The sequence below is a fragment of the Hyla sarda genome, chromosome 3 (assembly GCF_029499605.1).
Source record: "Hyla sarda isolate aHylSar1 chromosome 3, aHylSar1.hap1, whole genome shotgun sequence".
NCBI lineage: Eukaryota > Metazoa > Chordata > Amphibia > Anura > Hylidae > Hyla > Hyla sarda.
The window spans coordinates 429016571-429036769 of NC_079191.1; the positions used below are offsets into that span (position 1 = coordinate 429016571).

Genomic DNA, 20199 nt, shown 5'->3' on the forward strand with positions numbered 1-20199 from the left:
CTCCAGGCGTCAATTCTCGCCGGATGGCGTTCGATTCTCCGTCGTTCGTAGGACCAAGACCGGGATTCACACGGTCTTTTATCCTTTCTTCCCTGATCATCCCCGGCTCTGTGTTGTTCGTTGCCTACAGGCATACGAATCTCTGACGTCGGGCTTGCGGTCTCCAGATTCCTCTCAGCTCCTTATTTCCTATGTCCGGCCCCATTCACCGGTGTCATCGGCTACTTTAGCCCGATGGGTTCGGTCCGCCATGGATATGGCGGGCATAGACGTCTCCCTGTTCGGCGCGCACTCCTCCAGGGGTGCCATGGCCACTAAGGTGGTTACTTCAGGGGGCTCTCTGGCGGATCTGCTCTTAGCTGCGGATTGGTCGTCGGAGACGACTTTTCGCCAGTTTTACTTCAGACCGGAGTCTCATGTATCCATGTCGGTCCTGTCTAACGTGGGTTAAGCCCACCTGCTGATTTATATCGTATTGAAATGTTTGTTAGCTTTGAACTTGCAAGATACGAGCCTCCTGTCTGATATATAAATCGAGATTTTCCTAGCTAATGTGACGGAAAATATAAGTTATATGAAGACAGGAGGCGAGTATCTTCCCTCCCAACCCAACCCTATCATGGTGTTCTTTTCTTCTCTGTTTCAGGATACTGACGAGGGCCTGTGTCTATGTGACGGCGGCTGAGTTGTTCCTGTTGTCCCCGTTGGGACGTTCTTTCTTCAGTTCGGTTATCTGGGAGCCAGCGGTCTGGAGACTGCTCATGCATCGGCGTTCCGGTTCCAGAGGTCCGTCGTGGAGTCGTGGAGTCAAGAGGAAGTCCATGTCCGGTTATCCTGTGTCGGCTATGGCATCGAGTCAAGAAAGAGGAGGAGTTATGACACTGCAGCCCCTTTATATGAGCCACCTGGCTATGATTGGCTATTGAGACCTCAAAGGGACTGCTGGGAGTTGTAGTTTCGAGAAAGTTTTTCTTTGAATACATTAAAATAAAAGTTTTAATTTTTCTGCTATGAGCATTAATAAAGAAAGATTAATGCAAGATACTCGCCTCCTGTCTTCATATAACTTATATTTTCCGTCACATTAGCTAGGAAAATCTCGATTTATATCCTGTATTATATTCCAGAGCTGTACTCACTGTTCTGCTGGTGGGGTCACAGTGTACATACATTACATTACTTATCCTGTACTGATCCTGAGTTATATCCTGTATTATACTCCAGAGCTGTACTCACTATTCTGCTGGTGAGGTCACTGTGTACATACATTACATTACTTATCCTGTACTGATCCTGAGTTATATCCTGTATTATACTCCAGATCTGCACTCACTATTCTGCTGGTGGGGTCACTGTGTACACATTTGTGACATAAATTTTCTTACCATCATCATGTGACCCCCCGGTTGCCTGAACACCCGTGCGGCCCTTGTGATGTGCTGTACGGCCTCCATGAAGAAGACGTAGGTGTCCTGCAGAGAAGATGACAAGGCGGATGATGTCAGAAGGTTGAGTGGTGTCAGGGCCAATACATATAATACTGTAAGATCCAGTCACTGACCGCTGCGCTGGCCGAGCTCATCTTCATCTTCATCCTGTACTCATCCAGTTTGGATACCAGACGGTTGTGATTGGTCACTGGACGATAAACCCGAATCTTCGCCGCCGAATCCGACTCCAAGAAGTCGACAAACTGCACCGGATCCTTCATCAGTTTTTCCGCTGGCCAAGAAACCTAATAGAACAAGAAGGTTCAGATCCTGGGGGTCATGACGGCAGTACAGCAGTGGTCTCCAAACTGTGGTCCTCCAGATAATGCAAAACTACAACTCTCAGCATGCCCGGACAGCCAACGGCTGTCCGGGCATGCTGGAAGTTGTAGTTTTGCAACATCTGCAGGTCCACGGTTTGGAGACCACTGCAGTAAAGGAATTAGATAACTAGTGTTGAGCGCGAATATTCGAATATTTAGAATATAGTGATATATATTCGTAATGACGACATTTTTTTTAATGCTAATTTTTATGCAAATATTTATGCGAATATTGGCACTTCCAGACTGGACAGTGACCCCTCCCTTCTTTTAGGTGACCCCAGACTGGACAGTGACCCCTCCCTTCTTTTAGGTGACCCCAGACTGGACAGTGACCCCTCCCTTCTTTTAGGTGACCGCTCCCTTCTTTTAGGTGACCCCAGACTAGACAGTGACCCCTCCCTTCTTTTAGGTGACCCCAGACTGGACAGTGACCCCTCCCTTCTTTTAGGTGACCCCAGACTGGACAGTGACCCCTCCCTTCTTTTAGGTGACCCCAGACTGGACAGTGACCCCTCCCTTCTTTTAGGTGACCCCAGACTGGACATTAACCCCTCCCTTCTTTTAGGTGACCCCAGACTGGACAGTGACCCCTCCCTTCTTTTAGGTGACCCCAGACTGGACAGTGACCCCTCCCTTCTTTTAGGTGACCCCAGACTAGACAGTGACCCCTCCCTTCTTTTAGGTGACCCCAGACTAGACAGTGACCCCTCCCTTCTTTTAGGTGACCCCAGACTGGACAGTGACCCCTCCCTTCTTTTAGGTGACCGCTCCCTTCTTTTAGGTGACCCCAGACTAGACAGTGACCCCTCCCTTCTTTTAGGTGACCCCAGACTGGACAGTGACCCCTCCCTTCTTTTAGGTGACCCCAGACTGGACAGTGACCCCTCCCTTCTTTTAGGTGACCCCAGACTGGACAGTGACCCCTCCCTTCTTTTAGGTGACCCAAGACTGGACAGTGACCCCTCCCTTCTTTTAGGTGACCCAAGACTGGACAGTGACCCCTCCCTTCTTTTAGGTGACCCCAGACTGGACAGTGACCCCTCCCTTCTTTTAGGTGACCCCAGACTGGACAGTGACCCCTCCCTTCTTTTAGGTGACCCCAGACTGGACAGTGACCCCTCCCTTCTTTTAGGTGACCCCAGACTGGACAGTGACCCCTCCCTTCTTTTAGGTGACCCCAGACTGGACAGTGACCCCTCCCTTCTTTTAGGTGACCCCAGACTGGACAGTGACCCCTCCCTTCTTTTAGGTGACCCCAGACTGGACAGTGACCCCTCCCTTCTTTTAGGTCACCCCAGACTGGATGGTGACCCCTCCCTTCTTTCACATAGTGCATGCACACTATGTTAATTTAATTACGAATTTTCACATGGAAAAAAAAAACCATAGCGAATATGCGAATTTCGTGAATATAGGACGAATATAGGTCGAATAATATGGCCTATGCCGCTCTTCACTAATCATAATGCGGAGACAGTAATGGTGACAAGAAGATTGTCGGCTGCACAGAGTATTTTAGTAGCAAGGTGGGGGGTTGGTTTCGTGACCTATCTTTTCATGTCAGAACATTAGTGTTGATAGGAAGATGGGAGAAGTAGAATGGACACATGCCAAAGATTATAGACTTTAAAGAGGCACTGTCAGGACTGATGAGATGGACAAATGGACAGTAAAATAATAAAGAAAATTGGCTTTATTGACCAAATGAAGGACAACGCATTTCGAGGGGACCTGCTCCCCTCTTCCTCAGGTCCAGATGGACCTGAGGAAGAGGGGAGCAGGTCCCCTCGAAACGCGTTGTCCTTTATTTGGTCAATAAAGCCAATTTTATTTATTATTTTACTGTCCGTTTGTCGGTTAATCGATACTTCCTACTAACATTCTGAAGCAAGCGCAACTAGTGTCTACATTTTCTCTCTCACGACGTGAGAACCAGCATTGTTATACACCGCTCAGGACCCTAGGGACAGATCGACACGGGCTACGGCTGGATTCCATAACACGCGCACATACAAGGCGAGCGTCTGTGTTGTGCTCGGAGCGGTACACTTGAAGTTGAGCAAGTTTTGGGATACTGTACCTTTCTTACACCACCAGGTAACTTTGCACAGGGTGCGCCGGCTGGTCCCTCTTTTTCTTTTTTTTATATATCTAGACTACATACCTTGAAGTAGTTGAGCAGTTCCTCTGACATGCACTGATAGAAGATCTCTCTGTCTCCCGCGTCTACAAGACGGTCGTGAAATACTCGGGTGGTCTCGTGCACAAACAGCTGGGCGGCCATGTCCTTTGTGATGATGACGGCTTCACTGGCCTGGAAGAGCCCCCGCAGGACCTGGTGAGGAGAGCAGAGCTGTGACTGATCGCCATTTCTTCACTCTGTTAATGATACAAAGCTCCAAATCCTCTGCTACGTGAAGCCACCACTAGGGGGAGGCTTAGGAAAGTTCTGCATATTATTTACACATTGTATTCAATAATAACACAGAATACAGTTAGCGCCCCCTATTGACGGCTGCAATAAGCCAGAATGTGTTTTTTTATGTCTATGCAGGGGATTTGGAGCTTTGTATCAGTAATGAAAACTTCAGTGCTACTGCTTTGTCAATTGATGCATTTTTTTTTTTAACAGCCCTATTACTTCTCACAGCTGAGAGTTTGCTTCTACCAAACCAGTCTCAACAATTTTCTATACAGTCTGATACATTTTACCTGCACTGATACATTGTAGCAAAGTATCAAGATAGTAGATCGGTAAGTCCTGCTGGATAGAGGATTGTCTAGGTCAGTGTTTTCCAATCAATGTGCTTCCAGCTGTTGCAAAACGACAACTCCCAGCATGCCCGGACAGCCTCTGGCTGTCCGGGCATGCTGGGAGTTGTCGTTTTGCATAAGTGGGCATGGCCTAATCTGAACCCAAATTTACTACAATTTGCACTAGTGTGTTAGCATATATTGTAGCTAAAATCTGCACTAGCCCAGAGCTAGCGTAGATGGCAACGCATGGCATGCGGGAATCGGCAGCTTGCATAAGGGGAGTGGCCTTGATAAAAGGGGGGCGTGGCTTTAGCAATTGGGGTGTGGTTTATGATGCAACACTATGCACACACAAAAAAAAAAAATACGTAGATTAGGTAGCTTAAGAATGCAATATATTTACCATACAGCCTGAGCCACTGAGACAAATTTGGCCTAAGTGTCTTAGAAATAGGCAGAACTTTTTTTTTCATTTAGAAGAGAAGACATTGGTACCTTAAACAGATCTCTTAGGTTGAAGGTGTAGTGACACTTGGCAGGTGTGGGCAGCATGCTGTGACACGTCCTATAGTACATGGCGATTGCGCAGGAAGACAGTAAACTGCGGCACTTCTGTATATCGGCTAGAAAATTGTGGCGCAACAGAAATGACCCAAGCTGGACCTGAAAAAAAAGAAGAAAGACAAGGATGAGCATTTTATCATAGTTGTCATGGAAGTGGTAGTTGTATAGACCTGATTAAGTCTAATATACTGCCACACCCGGATATTTCCTCAGTTCTGCAGGTCACTTGTAAGCTTCGCTATGTAGACTGGGACAGAGCGAGCAGAGTCATCTCATTATTACTAGAGGGTGGGTGAGCTAATGATAGCTCTACTGTACAGCTGGAGACCTAGATAAGGCAGGAGTGTAACACACATATATATATATATATATATATATATATATATATATATACTGGAGGATGTTACCTCCTTTCTGCAGGTCACTTGTTAGCTTTGCTGTGTAGACCTGGAAAGAATCAGCAGAGTCATTTCATTATTATTGAAGGGTGGGGGAGCTAATGACATCTCTATTGTACAGCTGAATGCCTAGATAAGGCAAGAGTGCAACACTATATATATATATATATATATATATATATATATACAGGCAGAACAACAGCAATGATGCAGCACTCAAAGAAGTCCAAAAAAAGGGTGGATTTATTTCTGTCAAATCAGACAAGCAACGTTTCTGCTCCTATGGAGCCATTTTCAAGCTTAGTGATACATATATATATATATATATATATATATATATATAGTCACTATATATACATATATATGTATATACAGTTTATCTACGCTTGAAAATGGCTCCATAGAAGCAGAAATGTTGCTTGTCTGACATGACAGAAATAAATCCACCTTTTTTTGGGGACTTCTTTGAGTGCTGCATCATCGCTGTTGTTCTATCTAATAAGGACTTTCATAAAAAAAGAGTTCTGGACGCTGGCACCAACTATATTTAGGCTGAGTAGTGCTGCAATATTTTGGGGTTTTCTATATATACAGGCAGATATTTCTTCCTTTCTGCAGGTCACTTGTCAGCTTTGCTGTGTAGACTAAGACAGACTCAGCAAAGTCAACTCTTTCTTATTAATAGAGGGTGATTGAGCTAATGACAGCTCTGTTGTACAGCTGGAGGCCTAGATAAGGCATGAGTGTAAAACCATACAAATATATGCAGGAGGATATCTCTTCCTTTATGCAGGCCAGTTATCAGTTTTTCTGTGTAGACTGGGACATGGTCAGTAGACTGATCTCATATTTATTAGAGGTTGGGTGAGCTACTGACAGCTCTGTTGTACAGCTGGAGGCATGGATAAGGCAGCAGTGTAACACTATTGATATATAAACAGGACAATATTTGTTCTCCTTTCTGCAGGTCACTTGTCAGCTTTGCTGTGTAAATTAAGACGGGGTCAGCATAGTCATCTCATTATTAATAGAGGGAGGGTGAGCTGATGAAAGCTCTTTTGTACAGCTGGAGGCCTAGATATAACAGAAGAGTATAACTATATACATATTCACACACAGATAAGCCTTGGTATCAGCTCCCCTCACTCCCTGGTCTTTGTGGGAGGGGCTTTACTCCATCACTTCCTGGAGTGTATTGGTCAATGGACACTTTTCTGATCATTCCTATTCATTGTAGATGCCATTACTGTCCTCTGAGGAACCCTGGTTGGCAAATATTAAAGAGGATCTCTGAATGGAGGAGGTAAAAGCAGGTACACAGATATAGGGGGTGCAGAGGTAGCAGTTGAACCTAAGTTCTGGTGCCGAGAGGTCCCGAAGACCCTCTACCACATAAGCCAACCCCAATATTATATAGAGGTTATGCACTTGGGCCCAGGAGCTTTATGCTACTCCTCAACTCATCACTAAGTCCTTCTTCCTAATCCAGTCACACTGAAGCCGCTGCAAAAATATCGATAAAAATTGAGAATATATTTTCATCTTTTCTAGGGGCCCCAGGATATCCAGCAGAAGAAGAATACCGAAATTATCACGCAATACAGCTCCGTCCTGTAGTTATTTGATCACATTTTATGGACAACTATGGTGACAACATGTCCATTTAGTGGTCATACTGATGCATACTGTAGTTTGTACAGAAGACCAAAAGAGGGCAGCGGCGTCAAGTGAAAGGACCTACAGTAAATAAGACCTTCCTTAAAGCTGCAGGACACAATTGTACAGTTAAATAAACCAAAAAGTGATTAAATATATATTATATATTTCGTTTTTAATCTTATTTTACGACGGCTTGTAAAGAGACATGAAAGAGACAACACAACTGGTTACACCAAATTTAATGACTTCCTGGTATAAAACCAGCGACATGGCAGGAGTCTAGTGCAGTGTTTTGCAACCAGCTTGCCTCCAGCTGTTGCAAAACTACAACTCCCGGCATGCCCAGACAGCCTTCGGCTGTCCGGGCATGCTGGGAGTTGTAGTTTTACAACAGCTGGAGGTACACTGGTTTTAAAACACTTATCTAGCGTTTTATGACACCTAAATGAATTTACAGCCACATGCGGCCCATGAATAGGAGGGGCGCTGTTTCTGGAAGATAGCGCCCGTGTGCTTACCTGGAATATATGCTGTAGGGCCTGTACGGAGGGGTGCGGCAGGGTCAGCATGCAGAAATGTTTCAGGAGTCGGGGGCTGATCTCACTTCGCCCCCCACCAGGGGGCGCACATGCAGCAACCAGAGTGGTGTCCTGGATATTCTATAGGAGACAATGGACTGTTGGTTTTGGGGCTAGACATAATACATTGCTGCTTCTATCACAAGATATAAGTGTTATAAGTGGTGGTGAGAGGGTTAAAGAAGTACTCCGACACTTAAATATTATCCTCTATCCACAGGTTAAGGTAAAAGTTCTTCCCACTTCATGGAACCATGGGGTTGGCATGTGCTCCATGCATTGTATATCATAGTGTTGGAGATAGTGTACTCGGAGAGGGGATATGTTTTTAAGTGCTGGAGTACCCCTCTAAAAAAAAATTGTGTTATGTAAATATACATAATTTTGTCCCTCAACTTTACACAATTTTCTAGCCCTCTGCTTTCAGTATGTATATTCTGTATGTATATACTAATTGATAAAGTGTAGAAGACACCAAAGACATTTTCATCCATCCCATGGCTATGGGATACAGGACCTGACAGGAGATCTGTCAATCAAACCACAGCCCCGCCCACATACAGTGGAGCAAAAAATTATTTAGTCAGCAACAAATTGTGCAAGTTCTTCCACTTAAAAAGATGAGAGACTGTAATTTTCATCATAGGTTATAACCTCAACTATGAGAGACAGAATGAGAAAAAAAATCCATAAAATCACATTGTCTGATTTTTAAAGAATTTTATTTGCAAATTATGGTGGAAAATAAGTATTTGGTCAATAACAAAAGTTCATCTCAATACTTTGACCTCATTGCCAACAAAGGGTATATAACAAACGGTTTCTGTAAGTCTTCACAAGGTTTTCACACACTGTTGCTGGTAATTTGGCCCATTCTTCCATGCAGATCTCCTCTAGAGCAGTGATGTTTTTGAGCTGTCGCTGGGCAACACAGACTTTAAACTCCCTCCAAAGGTTTTCTATGGGGTTCAGATCTGGAGACTGGCTCGGCCAATCCTGGACCTTGAAATGCTTCTTACGAAGTCACTCCTTTGATGCCCGGGCTGTGTGTTTGGGATCATTGTCATGCTGAAAGACCCAGCCACTTTTCATCTTCAATACCCTTACTGATGGAAGGAGGTTTTCACTCAAAATCTCATGATACATGGCCCGATTCATTCTTTCCTTTACACAGATCAGTCATGCTGGTCCCTTAGCAGAAAAACAGCTCCAAAGCAAGATGTTTCCATCCCCATACTTCACAGTAGGTATGGTGTTCTTTGGATGCAACTCAGTATTCTTTATCCTCGAAACACGAGGAGTTGAGTATTTAAAAAAAAAATTCTACTTTTGTTTCATCTGACCATATGACATTCTCCCAATACTCTTCTGGATCATCCAAATGCTCTCTAGCAAACTTCAGACAGGCCCCGACATGTACTGGCTTATGCATGATTTGAGTCCCTGGCAGCGTAGTGAGTTACTGATGGTAGCCTTTGTTACTTTGGTCCCAGCTCTCTGCAGGTCATTCACTAGGTCCCCCCCATGTGGTTCTGGGATTTTTGCTCACCGTTCTTGTGATCATTTTGACACCACGGGTTGAGATCTTGCGTGGAGCCCCAGATCGAGGGAGATTATCAGTGGTCTTGTATGTCTTCCATTTTCTAATAATTGCTCCCACAGTTGATTTCTTCACACCAAGCTGCTTGCCTATTTATTGCAGATTCAGTCTTTCCAGCCTGGTGCAGGTCTACAATTTTGTTTCTGGTGTCCTTCTACAGCTCTTTGGTCTTGGCCATAGTGGAGTTTGGAGTGTGACTGTTTGAGATTGTGGACAGGTATCTTTTATACTAATAACAAGTTCAAACAGGTGCCATTAATACAAGTAACGAGTGGAGGACAGAGCAGACTCTTAAAGAAGAAGTTACAGGTCTGTGAGAGCCAGAAATCTTGGCTGTTTGTAGGTGACCAAATACTTATTTTCCACCATAATTTGCAAATAAATTCTTTAAAAATCAGACAATGTGATTTTATGTTTTTTTTTTCTCATTCTGTCTCTCATAGTTGAGATTATAACCTATGATGACAATTACAGCCTCTCATCTTTTTAAGTGGAAGAACTTGCACAATTGGTGGCTGACTAAATACTTTTTTGCCCCACTGTAAAGCTGCGTTGGACTGTAAACAATGGGGGCAAAACAGCAGCGGCCGATACAGAATACCTTTTTTGATCATTTTGCCATGTATCTTAGTATGGTGAAACCTTGGAGAACCAGATACAGTATATATATAAGGTCATCAATTGTAAAGACATGCCCATCAGGGAATGATTACAATGACATCATCAATCATAACAAACAAGAATAAGTGACAATTCAGAAAGATCTGTACATAGCCATGAGTCTGTACTCATAATTCTAAAGTGCACAAGTGATTATCAACAATTATATGGTAAAATATACCCTCCATAGTAAATATATACAGTACATAAACTACATAACACTTAATAAGGGGGAGTTACCTCCAGCTCCGGCCAGCCTACATTCTCCGCTTCGCGTGCCTCCGCCAGTGTTTGTAAACAAAGGCAGTGCGCAGGAACGGAATAGAGCACATCATGTGACAGATCACGTGACGCAGTTGCGTCATTGAGAAGCCGATGTAAAATGCGGTTGTGCACTGAGCATCGTATCTACAGCACATAAATGTGCAGCATCAAAAAGGATCTGTGGCCATATTGTTTATGGGCAAACTAAGGGCACAATTAACTAGCCACAGATAATGAAGGGGTATATAGATTATAACATATATAAGGTACACACAATAAGATCAGCAATATCCCATCAGACACTGAGGGTAATAGAAGGCTTGGCTTGAGTCATATTCTGGGGATTTAGAAAATCAACATAAAATGGAATATGCCCCGCGATGATTTGTTATCGTGTCCCATACATACTCTCCGCATATTGTGGTGGGTAATGTATTAGGGCACCGGACCATAAAGGGTCAGTGTCTAATGGGTGCCTATAACACCTACAGATCTTTCTGAATTGTCACTTATTCTTATTTGTTATGATTGATGATGTCATTGTAATCACTCCCTGATGGGCATGTCTGTACAATTGATGACCTTATATATATGCTGTATATGTTCACTTGCACTTATGCTTGATAAAGACCCCATTAAGAGGGTCAAAAAGTCGCACTTTACGGGTGAATAAATTCCATCTTTAATACTTGGAATTGCTGGAGTGCCGCTGTTGCTTCTTTCTGGATACATACATCTACTACCCCTGTGGTCGAGGTTGGAGCTTGCTGAGCACCCGCATCATTTTCTTCATAGGCTTGAAGCTATTCATGGTGCCACTTCATCTTTTTTATCATTTGGACTATATATACACCATTTGGACTATATATATATACTATATATATACAATTTGGACTATATATATATATATATATATATATATATACATACAATTTTGGTTTCGCGCAAAAACCTGCTATTTAAAGAAATAAAATAATAATAATACATTTAACAAGCCTATTTTCTTAAACACAAATAGCAATAAACAAGGCTTCGTAGTGTCAAATTTTCTCACACCCAAAAATTTAAAAGTTTTGTAAATGACATTGGAGGCTGTGTATGAAAATTAGACATGTTACCGTTAAAGGGGTACTTCGCCGCAAATAAATCTTATCCCCGATCTAAAGGATAAGGGATAAGATGTTAGATCGCGGAGGTCCCGCCGCTGGGGACCCCTAGCAATCTCCCGCGCAGCACCCCGTCATTCGACATATGGAGCGAATTCCGCTCCATGCCCAATTACTGGCGATGCGGCCGCCAAGCCCCTCCATTCACCTCTATGGGAGGAGGCGTGACGGCTACGTCATAACCGCCAAGCCTCCTACCATTGACATGAATGGAGGGGGCGTTCCTGACACCGCCGCTGCCGACACGGAGGTCCCGCCCAGCAGCGGGACCCCCGCGATCTAACATCTTATCCCCTATCCAAAGGATAGGGGATAAGATGTTTGCAGCGGAGTACCCCTTTAAGAACGAGGGGTAACAAAAAAAACTATCACAAACAAATACAAAAATTTGCAGCCTTTTAACGTTCCATGTTGGGCGCAGATTTGAAACATGTCGCTTTATAGTTATTACAGTTCTATCCACCAACCTTCCATGCTAGTGACTTAGTGTCATAGAAGCCGCCAAGTTCTAGGAACTGACGCATCATCTCTAGTGGTGGCTGAGCGCCATATTCTTCTGGGCTGGGCATATTTAGATCATCGATAAATATGGCCACCTAAAAAAACGACAGTATGCACAAAAGGAAAGAGACAATTATACTGTGGATGTATAGGGCCGGTATAAAATATGCAAAAGATGCAAACTGAAAATTCAGACAATGAAGGGTGCTGGATACATAATAAAAGGGTCCTCAGAAAATAAACTGATCATAGGAGGTCCCCCTTATAGGACACCCAGCGATCAGCTGTAGGATGTGTCAGTGTTTAATTCCTCTGCAGTGCCACCACAGGGGAAACAGGGTATTACACTGTTTACTTTGCAATACATGGACATGCTGAGTCCTCCAAAGTAAGAGAGGCCCTATGTAGTTGCTCTCCTATCTGGCTAATAAATAGGATCTAGGATGGGAGACCTCTTCTACAGCACCCACACGTCTGTTTGTTAACAACTAGTGCAGGGAACACAGTACAGTATAAGGAATTCTGCTTTCATAGGAAGCCCCTTACTTGTTTAGCTCTCGGTGCCCCCAGGGTGTCCCGGCCTTTCTTCACCAGTTTGCTAAGGATCTGGCTCTGGATTCTGGACGCACTGGTGTGTGGGCCGAGCTGCACCGTGGAAACCAAGAGCTGCTTCATCTTCTGAGAGCCGGGGTCATCTTCAGACATCTGTCCGTCTGTGACTATTCCTGCAAGTGAAGCCTCTGTGGAAAATATACATGTACATACATACATGTGAGATAGATAGATAGATAGATACAGTGGGGCAAAAAAGTATTTAGTCAGCCCCCAATTGTGCAAATTCTCCCACTTAAAAAGATGAGAGTCCTGTAATTTTCATCATAGGTTATAACCTCAACTATGAGAGACAGAATGAGAAAAAAAAATCACATTGTCTGATTTGTAAAGAATTTATTTGCATATTATGGTGGAAAATAAGTATTTAGTCACCTACAAACAAGCAAGATTTCTGGCTCTCACAGACCTGTAACTTCTTCTTTAAGAGTCTCCTCTGTCCTCCACTCGTTACCTGTATTAATGGCTCCTGTTTGAACTTGTTATCAGTATAAAAGACACCTGTCCACAACCTCAAACAGTCACACTCCAAACTCCACTATGGCCAAGACCAAAGAGCTGTCGAAGGACACCAGAAACAAAATTGTAGACCTGCACCAAGCTGGGAAGACTTAATCCGCAATAGGCAAGTGTCACGATGCCGGCTGGCAGGTAGTGGATCCTCTGTGCCAGAGAGGGATTGGCGTGGACCGTGCTAGTGGACCGGTTCTAAGCCACTACTGGTTTTCACCAGAGCCCGCCGCAAAGCGGGATGGTCCTGCTGCGGCGGTAGTGACCAGGTCGTATCCACTAGCAACGGCTCACCTCTCTGGCTGCTGAAGATACTGAAGATAGGCGAGGTACAAGGGAGTAGGCAGTAGCAAGGTCGGACGTAGCAGAAGGTCGGGGGCAGGCGGCAAGGTTCGTAGTCAGGGGAGATAGCAAAGGTACTGGTACACAGGCTATTGAACACACAAGGAACGCTTTCACTGGCACTAAGGCAACAAGATCCGGCAAGGGAGTGCAAGGGAGGAGACTAGATATAGCCAGGGAACAGGTGGGAACCAATTAAGCTAATTGGGCCAGGCACCAATCATTGGTGCACTGGCCCTTTAAGTCTCAGGGAGCTGGCGCGCGCGCGCCCTAGAGAGCGGAGCCGCGCGCGCCAGCACATGACCGCAGGAGACGGGAACGGGTAAGTGACCTGGGATGCGATTCGCGAGCGGGCGCGTCCCGCTGTGCGAATCGCATCCCCAACGGCCATGGCAGAGCAGCGCTCCCGGTCAGCGCTGACCGGGGAGCTGCAGGGAGAAGAACGCCGTGAGCGCTCCGGGGAGGAGCGGGGACCCGGAGCGCTAGGCGTAACAGTACCCCCCCCCTTAGGTCTCCCCTTCTCTTTATCGGGTAACTGCCTCCCCTGGGATGAGGACACCGGGAAAGGATGGAGGGATTCCTCAACGGCAGGCAGAACCGCAGGAGTAGGAATGGGGAGAGAGGGCAGAGGGCGAGACCTGGCACGGGGCAGTGTGACACCAGGACGAGGGCCATGAGGGGACACAGAAGCTTGCCTGATGGAACTGGGAGGGGGGGAGGGGCATTTCCTGTGGCAGGCAGAGTCCTTAATGACCTTAGGGGGACCGAATACAGGAGGAACCACAGAGTTACGGCAAGGGTTACTGGGAACCGGTTTTAGACAGTTCTTGGCACAAGAGGACCCCCAACTCTTGATCTCCCCAGTGGACCAATCCAGGATTGGGGAATGAAGTTGAAGCCAGGGAAGTCCAAGGAGAATTTCCGAGGTGCAATTGGGGAGGACCAAAAGTTCAATCCTCTCGTGATGAGATCCGATGCTCATAAGAAGGGGCTCCGTGCGGAAACGTATGGTACAGTCCAACCTGGCTCCGTTGACCGCGGAAATGTGGAGTGGCTTGACAAGACGGGTCACCGGAATACGGAATTTATTCAAAAAGGACTCCCGAATAAAATTCCCAGAAGCTCCAGAGTCCAGGCAGGCCACGGCTGAGAGGGGAGAGCTGGCTGAAGTGGAAATCCGAACAGGTACCGTGAGACGTGGAGAAGCCGACTTGGCATCAAGAGACGCCACACCCACGAGAGCTGAGTGCGAGCGTGCGTTTCCCAGACGTGGAGGACGGATTGGGCAATCCACCAAAAAATGTTCAGTACTGGCACAGTACAGACAGAGATTCTCTTCCTTACGGCGATTCCTCTCTTCCAGGGTCAGGCGAGACCGATCCACTTGCATGGCCTCCTCGGCGGGAGGCCTAGGCGCAGATTGCAGTGGAGACTGTGGGAGAGGTGGCCAGAGATCTAAGTCTTTTTCCTGGCGGAGCTCTTGATGCCTCTCAGAAAAACGCATGTCAATGCGAGTGGCTAGATGAATGAGTTCATGCAGGTTAGCAGGAGTCTCTCGTGCGGCCAGAACATCTTTAATGTTGCTGGATAGGCCTTTTTTGAAGGTCGCGCAGAGGGCCTCATTATTCCAGGACAATTCTGAAGCAAGAGTACGGAATTGTACGGCATACTCGCCAACGGAGGAATTACCCTGGACCAGGTTCAGCAGGGCAGTCTCAGCAGAAGAGGCTCGGGCAGGTTCCTCAAAGACACTTCGGATTTCCGAGAAGAAGGAGTGTACAGAGGCAGTGACGGGGTCATTGCGGTCCCAGAGCGGTGTGGCCCATGACAGGGCTTTCCCGGACAGAAGGCTGACTACGAAAGCCACCTTAGACCTTTCAGTGGGAAACAGGTCCGACATCATCTCCAGATGCAGGGAACATTGGGAAAGAAAGCCACGGCAAAACTTAGAGTCCCCATTAAATTTGTCCGGCAAAGACAAGCGGAGGCTAGGAGTGGCCACTCGCTGCGGAAGGGGTGCAGGAGCTGGCGGAGGAGATGGTTGTTGCAGCTGTAGCTGAGACTGAACTTGCTGTAGCTGCGACTGTTGCTGCTGTTGCTGTGACTGGAGCTGCTGTAGCTGCGACTGGAGTTGCTGTGTCATGGTGGTCAAGTACGACAGCTGGTGCTCTTGTCGGGCGACCAATGTAGGGAGGTCGGCGGCAGCTGGCAGAGGAACTTCAGCGGGATCCATGGCCGGATCTACTGTCACGATGCCGGCTGGCAGGTAGTGGATCCTCTGTGCCAGAGAGGGATTGGCGTGGACCGTGCTAGTGGACCGGTTCTAAGCCACTACTGGTTTTCACCAGAGCCCGCCGCAAAGCGGGATGGTCTTGCTGCGGCGGTAGTGACCAGGTCGTATCCACTAGCAACGGCTCACCTCTCTGGCTGCTGAAGATACTGAAGATAGGCGAGGTACAAGGGAGTAGGCAGTAGCAAGGTCGGACGTAGCAGAAGGTCGGGGGCAGGCGGCAAGGTTCGTAGTCAGGGGAGATAGCAAAGGTACTGGTACACAGGCTATTGAACACACAAGGAACGCTTTCACTGGCACTAAGGCAACAAGATCCGGCAAGGGAGTGCAAGGGAGGAGACTAGATATAGCCAGGGAACAGGTGGGAACCAATTAAGCTAATTGGGCCAGGCACCAATCATTGGTGCACTGGCCCTTTAAGTCTCAGGGAGCTGGCGCGCGCGCGCCCTAGAGAGCGGAGCCGCGCGCGCCAGCACATGACCGCAGGAGACGGGAACGGGTAAGTGACCTGGGATGCGATTCGCGAGCGGGCGCGTCCCGCTGTGCGAATCGCATCCCCAACGGCCATGGCAGAGCAGCGCTCCCGGTCAGCGCTGACCGGGGAGCTGCAGGGAGAAGAACGCCGTGAGCGCTCCGGGGAGGAGCGGGGACCCGGAGCGCTAGGCGTAACAGCAAGCAGCTTGGTGCAAAGAAATCAACTGTAGGACCAATTATTAGAAAATGGAAGACATACAAAACCACTGATAATCTCCCTCGATCTGGGGCTCCACGCAAGATCTCACCCCGTGGTGTCAATGATCACAAGAACGGTGAGCAAAAATCCCACAACCACACGGGACGACCTAGTGAATGACCTGCAGAGAGCTGGGACCAAAGTAACAAAGGCTACAATCAGGAACACACTACGCCACCAGGGACTCAAATCATGCAGTCCCAGACATGTCCCCCTGCTTAAGCCAGTACATGTCTGGGCCAGTCTGAAGTTTCCTAGAAAGCATCATCCAGATCCCGAAGAGTATTATGAGAATGTCATATGGTCAGATGAAACCAAAGTAGAACTTTTTGGTAAAAACTCATCGTGTTTGGATGATAAAGAATGCTGAGTTGCATCCAAAAAACACCATACCTACTGTGAAGCATGGGGGTGGAAACATCATGCTTTGCGGCTGTTTTTCTGCTAGGGGACCAGGACGACTGATCCGTGTAAAGGAAAGAATGAATGGGGCCATGTATCGTAAGATTTTGAGTAAGGGCATTGAAGATGAAACGTGGTTGGGGCTTTCAGCATGACAATGATCCCAAACACACCGCCCTGGCAACAAAGGAGTGGCTTCGTAAGAAGCATTTCAAGGTCCTGGAGTGGCCTAGCCAGTCTCCAGATCTCAACCCCACAGAAAACCTTTGGAGGGAGTTGAAAGTCCGTGTTGCCCAGCGACAGCCCCAAAACATCACTGCTCTAGAGGAGATCTGCATGGAGGAATGAGCCAAAATACCAGCAACAGTGTGTGAAAACCTTGTGAAGACTTACAGAAAATGTTTGACCTCTGTCATTGCCAACAAAGTGTACATAAAGTATTGAGATAAACTTTTGTTATTGACCAAATACTTATTTTCCACCATAATTTGCAAATAAATTCTTTAAAAACCAGACAATGTGATTTTATGGATTTTTTTCTCATTCTGTCTCTCATAGTTGAGGTAATTCCTATGATGAAAATTACAGGACTCTCTTATCTTTTTAAGTGGGAGAACTTACACAATTGGTGGCTGGCTAAATACTTTTTTGCCCCACTGTAGATATGAGATAGATAGACATGAGATAGATAGATAGATAACAATAGGAGGGAAGCAGCATCATCTCAAAGCTCAAGTAAAGTCCATATAAAAGGTGCACAAAGGTTCCGGGCCTTGGTCAGGGGTCCATAGATAAAGCAAAAGGAATACCCTGCAGAACACCGTTCAGTGCAAAAATGGTGAAGTTTTATTCCATCAACACAAGAGTGAATACAGGCAACGTTTCAACCAGCTCTCCTGGTATTTCTCAAGCTCAGTACAAAATGCAAATACAAACAATATACAGGGTCACCCATCTGGTGTCTATAGTGTGTCAATCAATCAATCAATAAATCATAACACACAAAAAAATTAGAAATACAGTGTATGCATTTGATCCCATAAACAATCTTATACAGTGCGTCTCAGGACTCCTGTCCATGTTCCATATACAGTGCCCAGACTTTCAACACCCACAAAACCCACAATACGATCCTAATTGACATAGAGGTGGTGACACGGTGGACATGCCAGTCCCCAGTTGGGTCCACTAGATGTGCTATGTGTCAGTAACCCGTTGATTCTTGGACCGTGAGGGTCAGTGATAGGCAGGGCTCAAGTCCTGCAGGAACTCATGGGAACGGAGTTCCTGCACTTTTTCCACAGCAGGAACGCAGTTCCCATTAGCAGGAGTCCTGCAGGACCAGCCCTTAAATGGGTACTCTGTCCCTAGACATCTTATCCCCTATCCAAAGTATAGGGGATAAGATGTCAGATTGTGGGGGTCCCGTTGCTGGGAACCCCCACGATTTTGGCTGTAGCCCCCCCAGACATCCGGTGCTGGATGACTGGTGATGTGGGGCGGAGGCTTGTGACGTCACAGTAATGCCCCCTCAATGCAAGTCTATGGGAGGGGGCGTGACGGCCGTCTATCTGACGTGCGCTCCGGTATAACAACACCCGTGGATATGGAAGTAGACGCATGAATGCGCTTGCAACCTATCCTTATAATATGCTCCCTGTAATACAAAGGCAGGGCTGTACTGAGCCGAGGGAACCTAATACATGATCTCATACGTGTCCCCTCATGATTAATAATAGTTCTTTTCTCAGTTTACTCATTGGTTTACTTTCCCTTACTTAGATGGCGCGGCCCTCTCCCGGGTGCTCTGTGCGAATGAGATGGTAACGCAGACGCTACGGGTGCCTCACAGGTACACACAGTAAATATGACGCACTTCCGGAGCCGACTCGCGCCTTTCATGGTTTTTATTCATTACTGTATTCCGGTGAGTGAGCGCTCCCACTGTACTATATGTAATTGATTTTTAATCACTGAGCACTATTTCCTGATGTCAATTAGGATCGTATTGTGGGTTTTGTGGGTGTTGAAAATCGGAGCACTGTATATGGAACATGGACAAGAGTCCTGAGACGCACTGTATAAGATTGTTTATGGGATCAAATGCATACACTGTATTTCTGTATTTTTTTGTGTGTTATGATTGATTGATTCCCTATAGACACCAGATGGGTGTCCCTATATATTGTGTGTATTTGCACTTTGTACTGAGCTTCAGAAAGAGAGCTGGTTGAAACGTTGCCTGTATTCACTCTTGTGTTGATGGAATAAAACTTCACAATTTTTGCACTAGATAGATAGATAGATATGAGATAAAACAAAAACAAGGATAAGTTGGCCAGCACTACTGATACCAAAACTACTGCATGGACCTGGCATACAGGTGCACGCTGCTAGGCTGAATATACATAAACAGGAGAATACAGCTAGAGAAAGATAGATATGAGCTAGATAGATATGAGATTGATAGATATGAGATAGATAGATATGAGATAGATAGATAGATAATAAGAAGAGATATGAGAGATACGATATACGAGATACGATAGATAGAAACAGCAGGAGGAAGCAGCACAACCACACATATAGCAAGTGGTGACCGGTGCAAGCAGATAAATGTCCCAGGTCACGGGTCACAAAGGATATCCACACCAAAATGAAAAAATCCAGCAGCACTCCGTTATGCGTGAAACTTTTAGTGCAGTTTATTCACCCAAAGTCATAGTGACGTTTCCGCTGCCCACTAGCAGCCTTTCTCGAGCATGATTTGGGAAAGGTTGCAAGTGGGCAGCCGAAACGTCGCTATGACTTTGGGTGAATAAACTGCACTAAAAGTTTCACGCATATCAGAGTGCTGCTGGATTTTTTTTTTGTTTTGGTATAGATAGATATGAGATAGATAGATATGAAATAGATAGCGATAGATAGATAGATAGATATGAGATAGATAGGTATGAAATAGCTAGATATAGATAGATATGAGAGATCGATAGATAGATATGAGATAGATAGATAGATATGAAATAGATAGATATGAGATAGATAGATAGATAGATAGATATGAGATAGATAGATAGATATGAGATAGATAGATATGAGATAGATATGAGATAGATAGATAGATAGATAGATATGAGATAGACAGATAGATATGAGATAGATAGATAGATAGATAGATAGCTATGAGATAGATAGATAGATAAAACATTATATAATTTTACCTTCCACAGATAATGCTAGATCTTCATCAGCTCTGGACACGGTTGTTAATGATGTTATATTCTGTAAAAGACTGATGATATCACGTAACCTATTAACATTTATTGTTATTCTGACACCATTTTCCT

General features: G+C 45.7%; 1 protein-coding gene across 3 annotated transcripts in view; it reads right to left on the reverse strand.

Moving 5' to 3' along the window:
* The window catches only part of DNAH14 (dynein axonemal heavy chain 14), a 410501-nt gene that overhangs the window by 139160 nt on the left and 251142 nt on the right, over positions 1 to 20199 (reverse strand). For all 3 annotated transcript variants that reach the window (XM_056568451.1, XM_056568450.1, XM_056568452.1), the window contains exons 47-54: positions 20074 to 20144; positions 12510 to 12703; positions 11930 to 12058; positions 7713 to 7853; positions 5069 to 5236; positions 3981 to 4151; positions 1562 to 1735; positions 1386 to 1472 (exon numbers count right to left, since the gene is read on the reverse strand). In XM_056568451.1, coding sequence (XP_056424426.1) covers positions 1386 to 1472; positions 1562 to 1735; positions 3981 to 4151; positions 5069 to 5236; positions 7713 to 7853; positions 11930 to 12058; positions 12510 to 12703; positions 20074 to 20144 — 1135 coding nt within the window. The remainder of the gene's footprint in view (positions 1 to 1385; positions 1473 to 1561; positions 1736 to 3980; positions 4152 to 5068; positions 5237 to 7712; positions 7854 to 11929; positions 12059 to 12509; positions 12704 to 20073; positions 20145 to 20199) is intronic.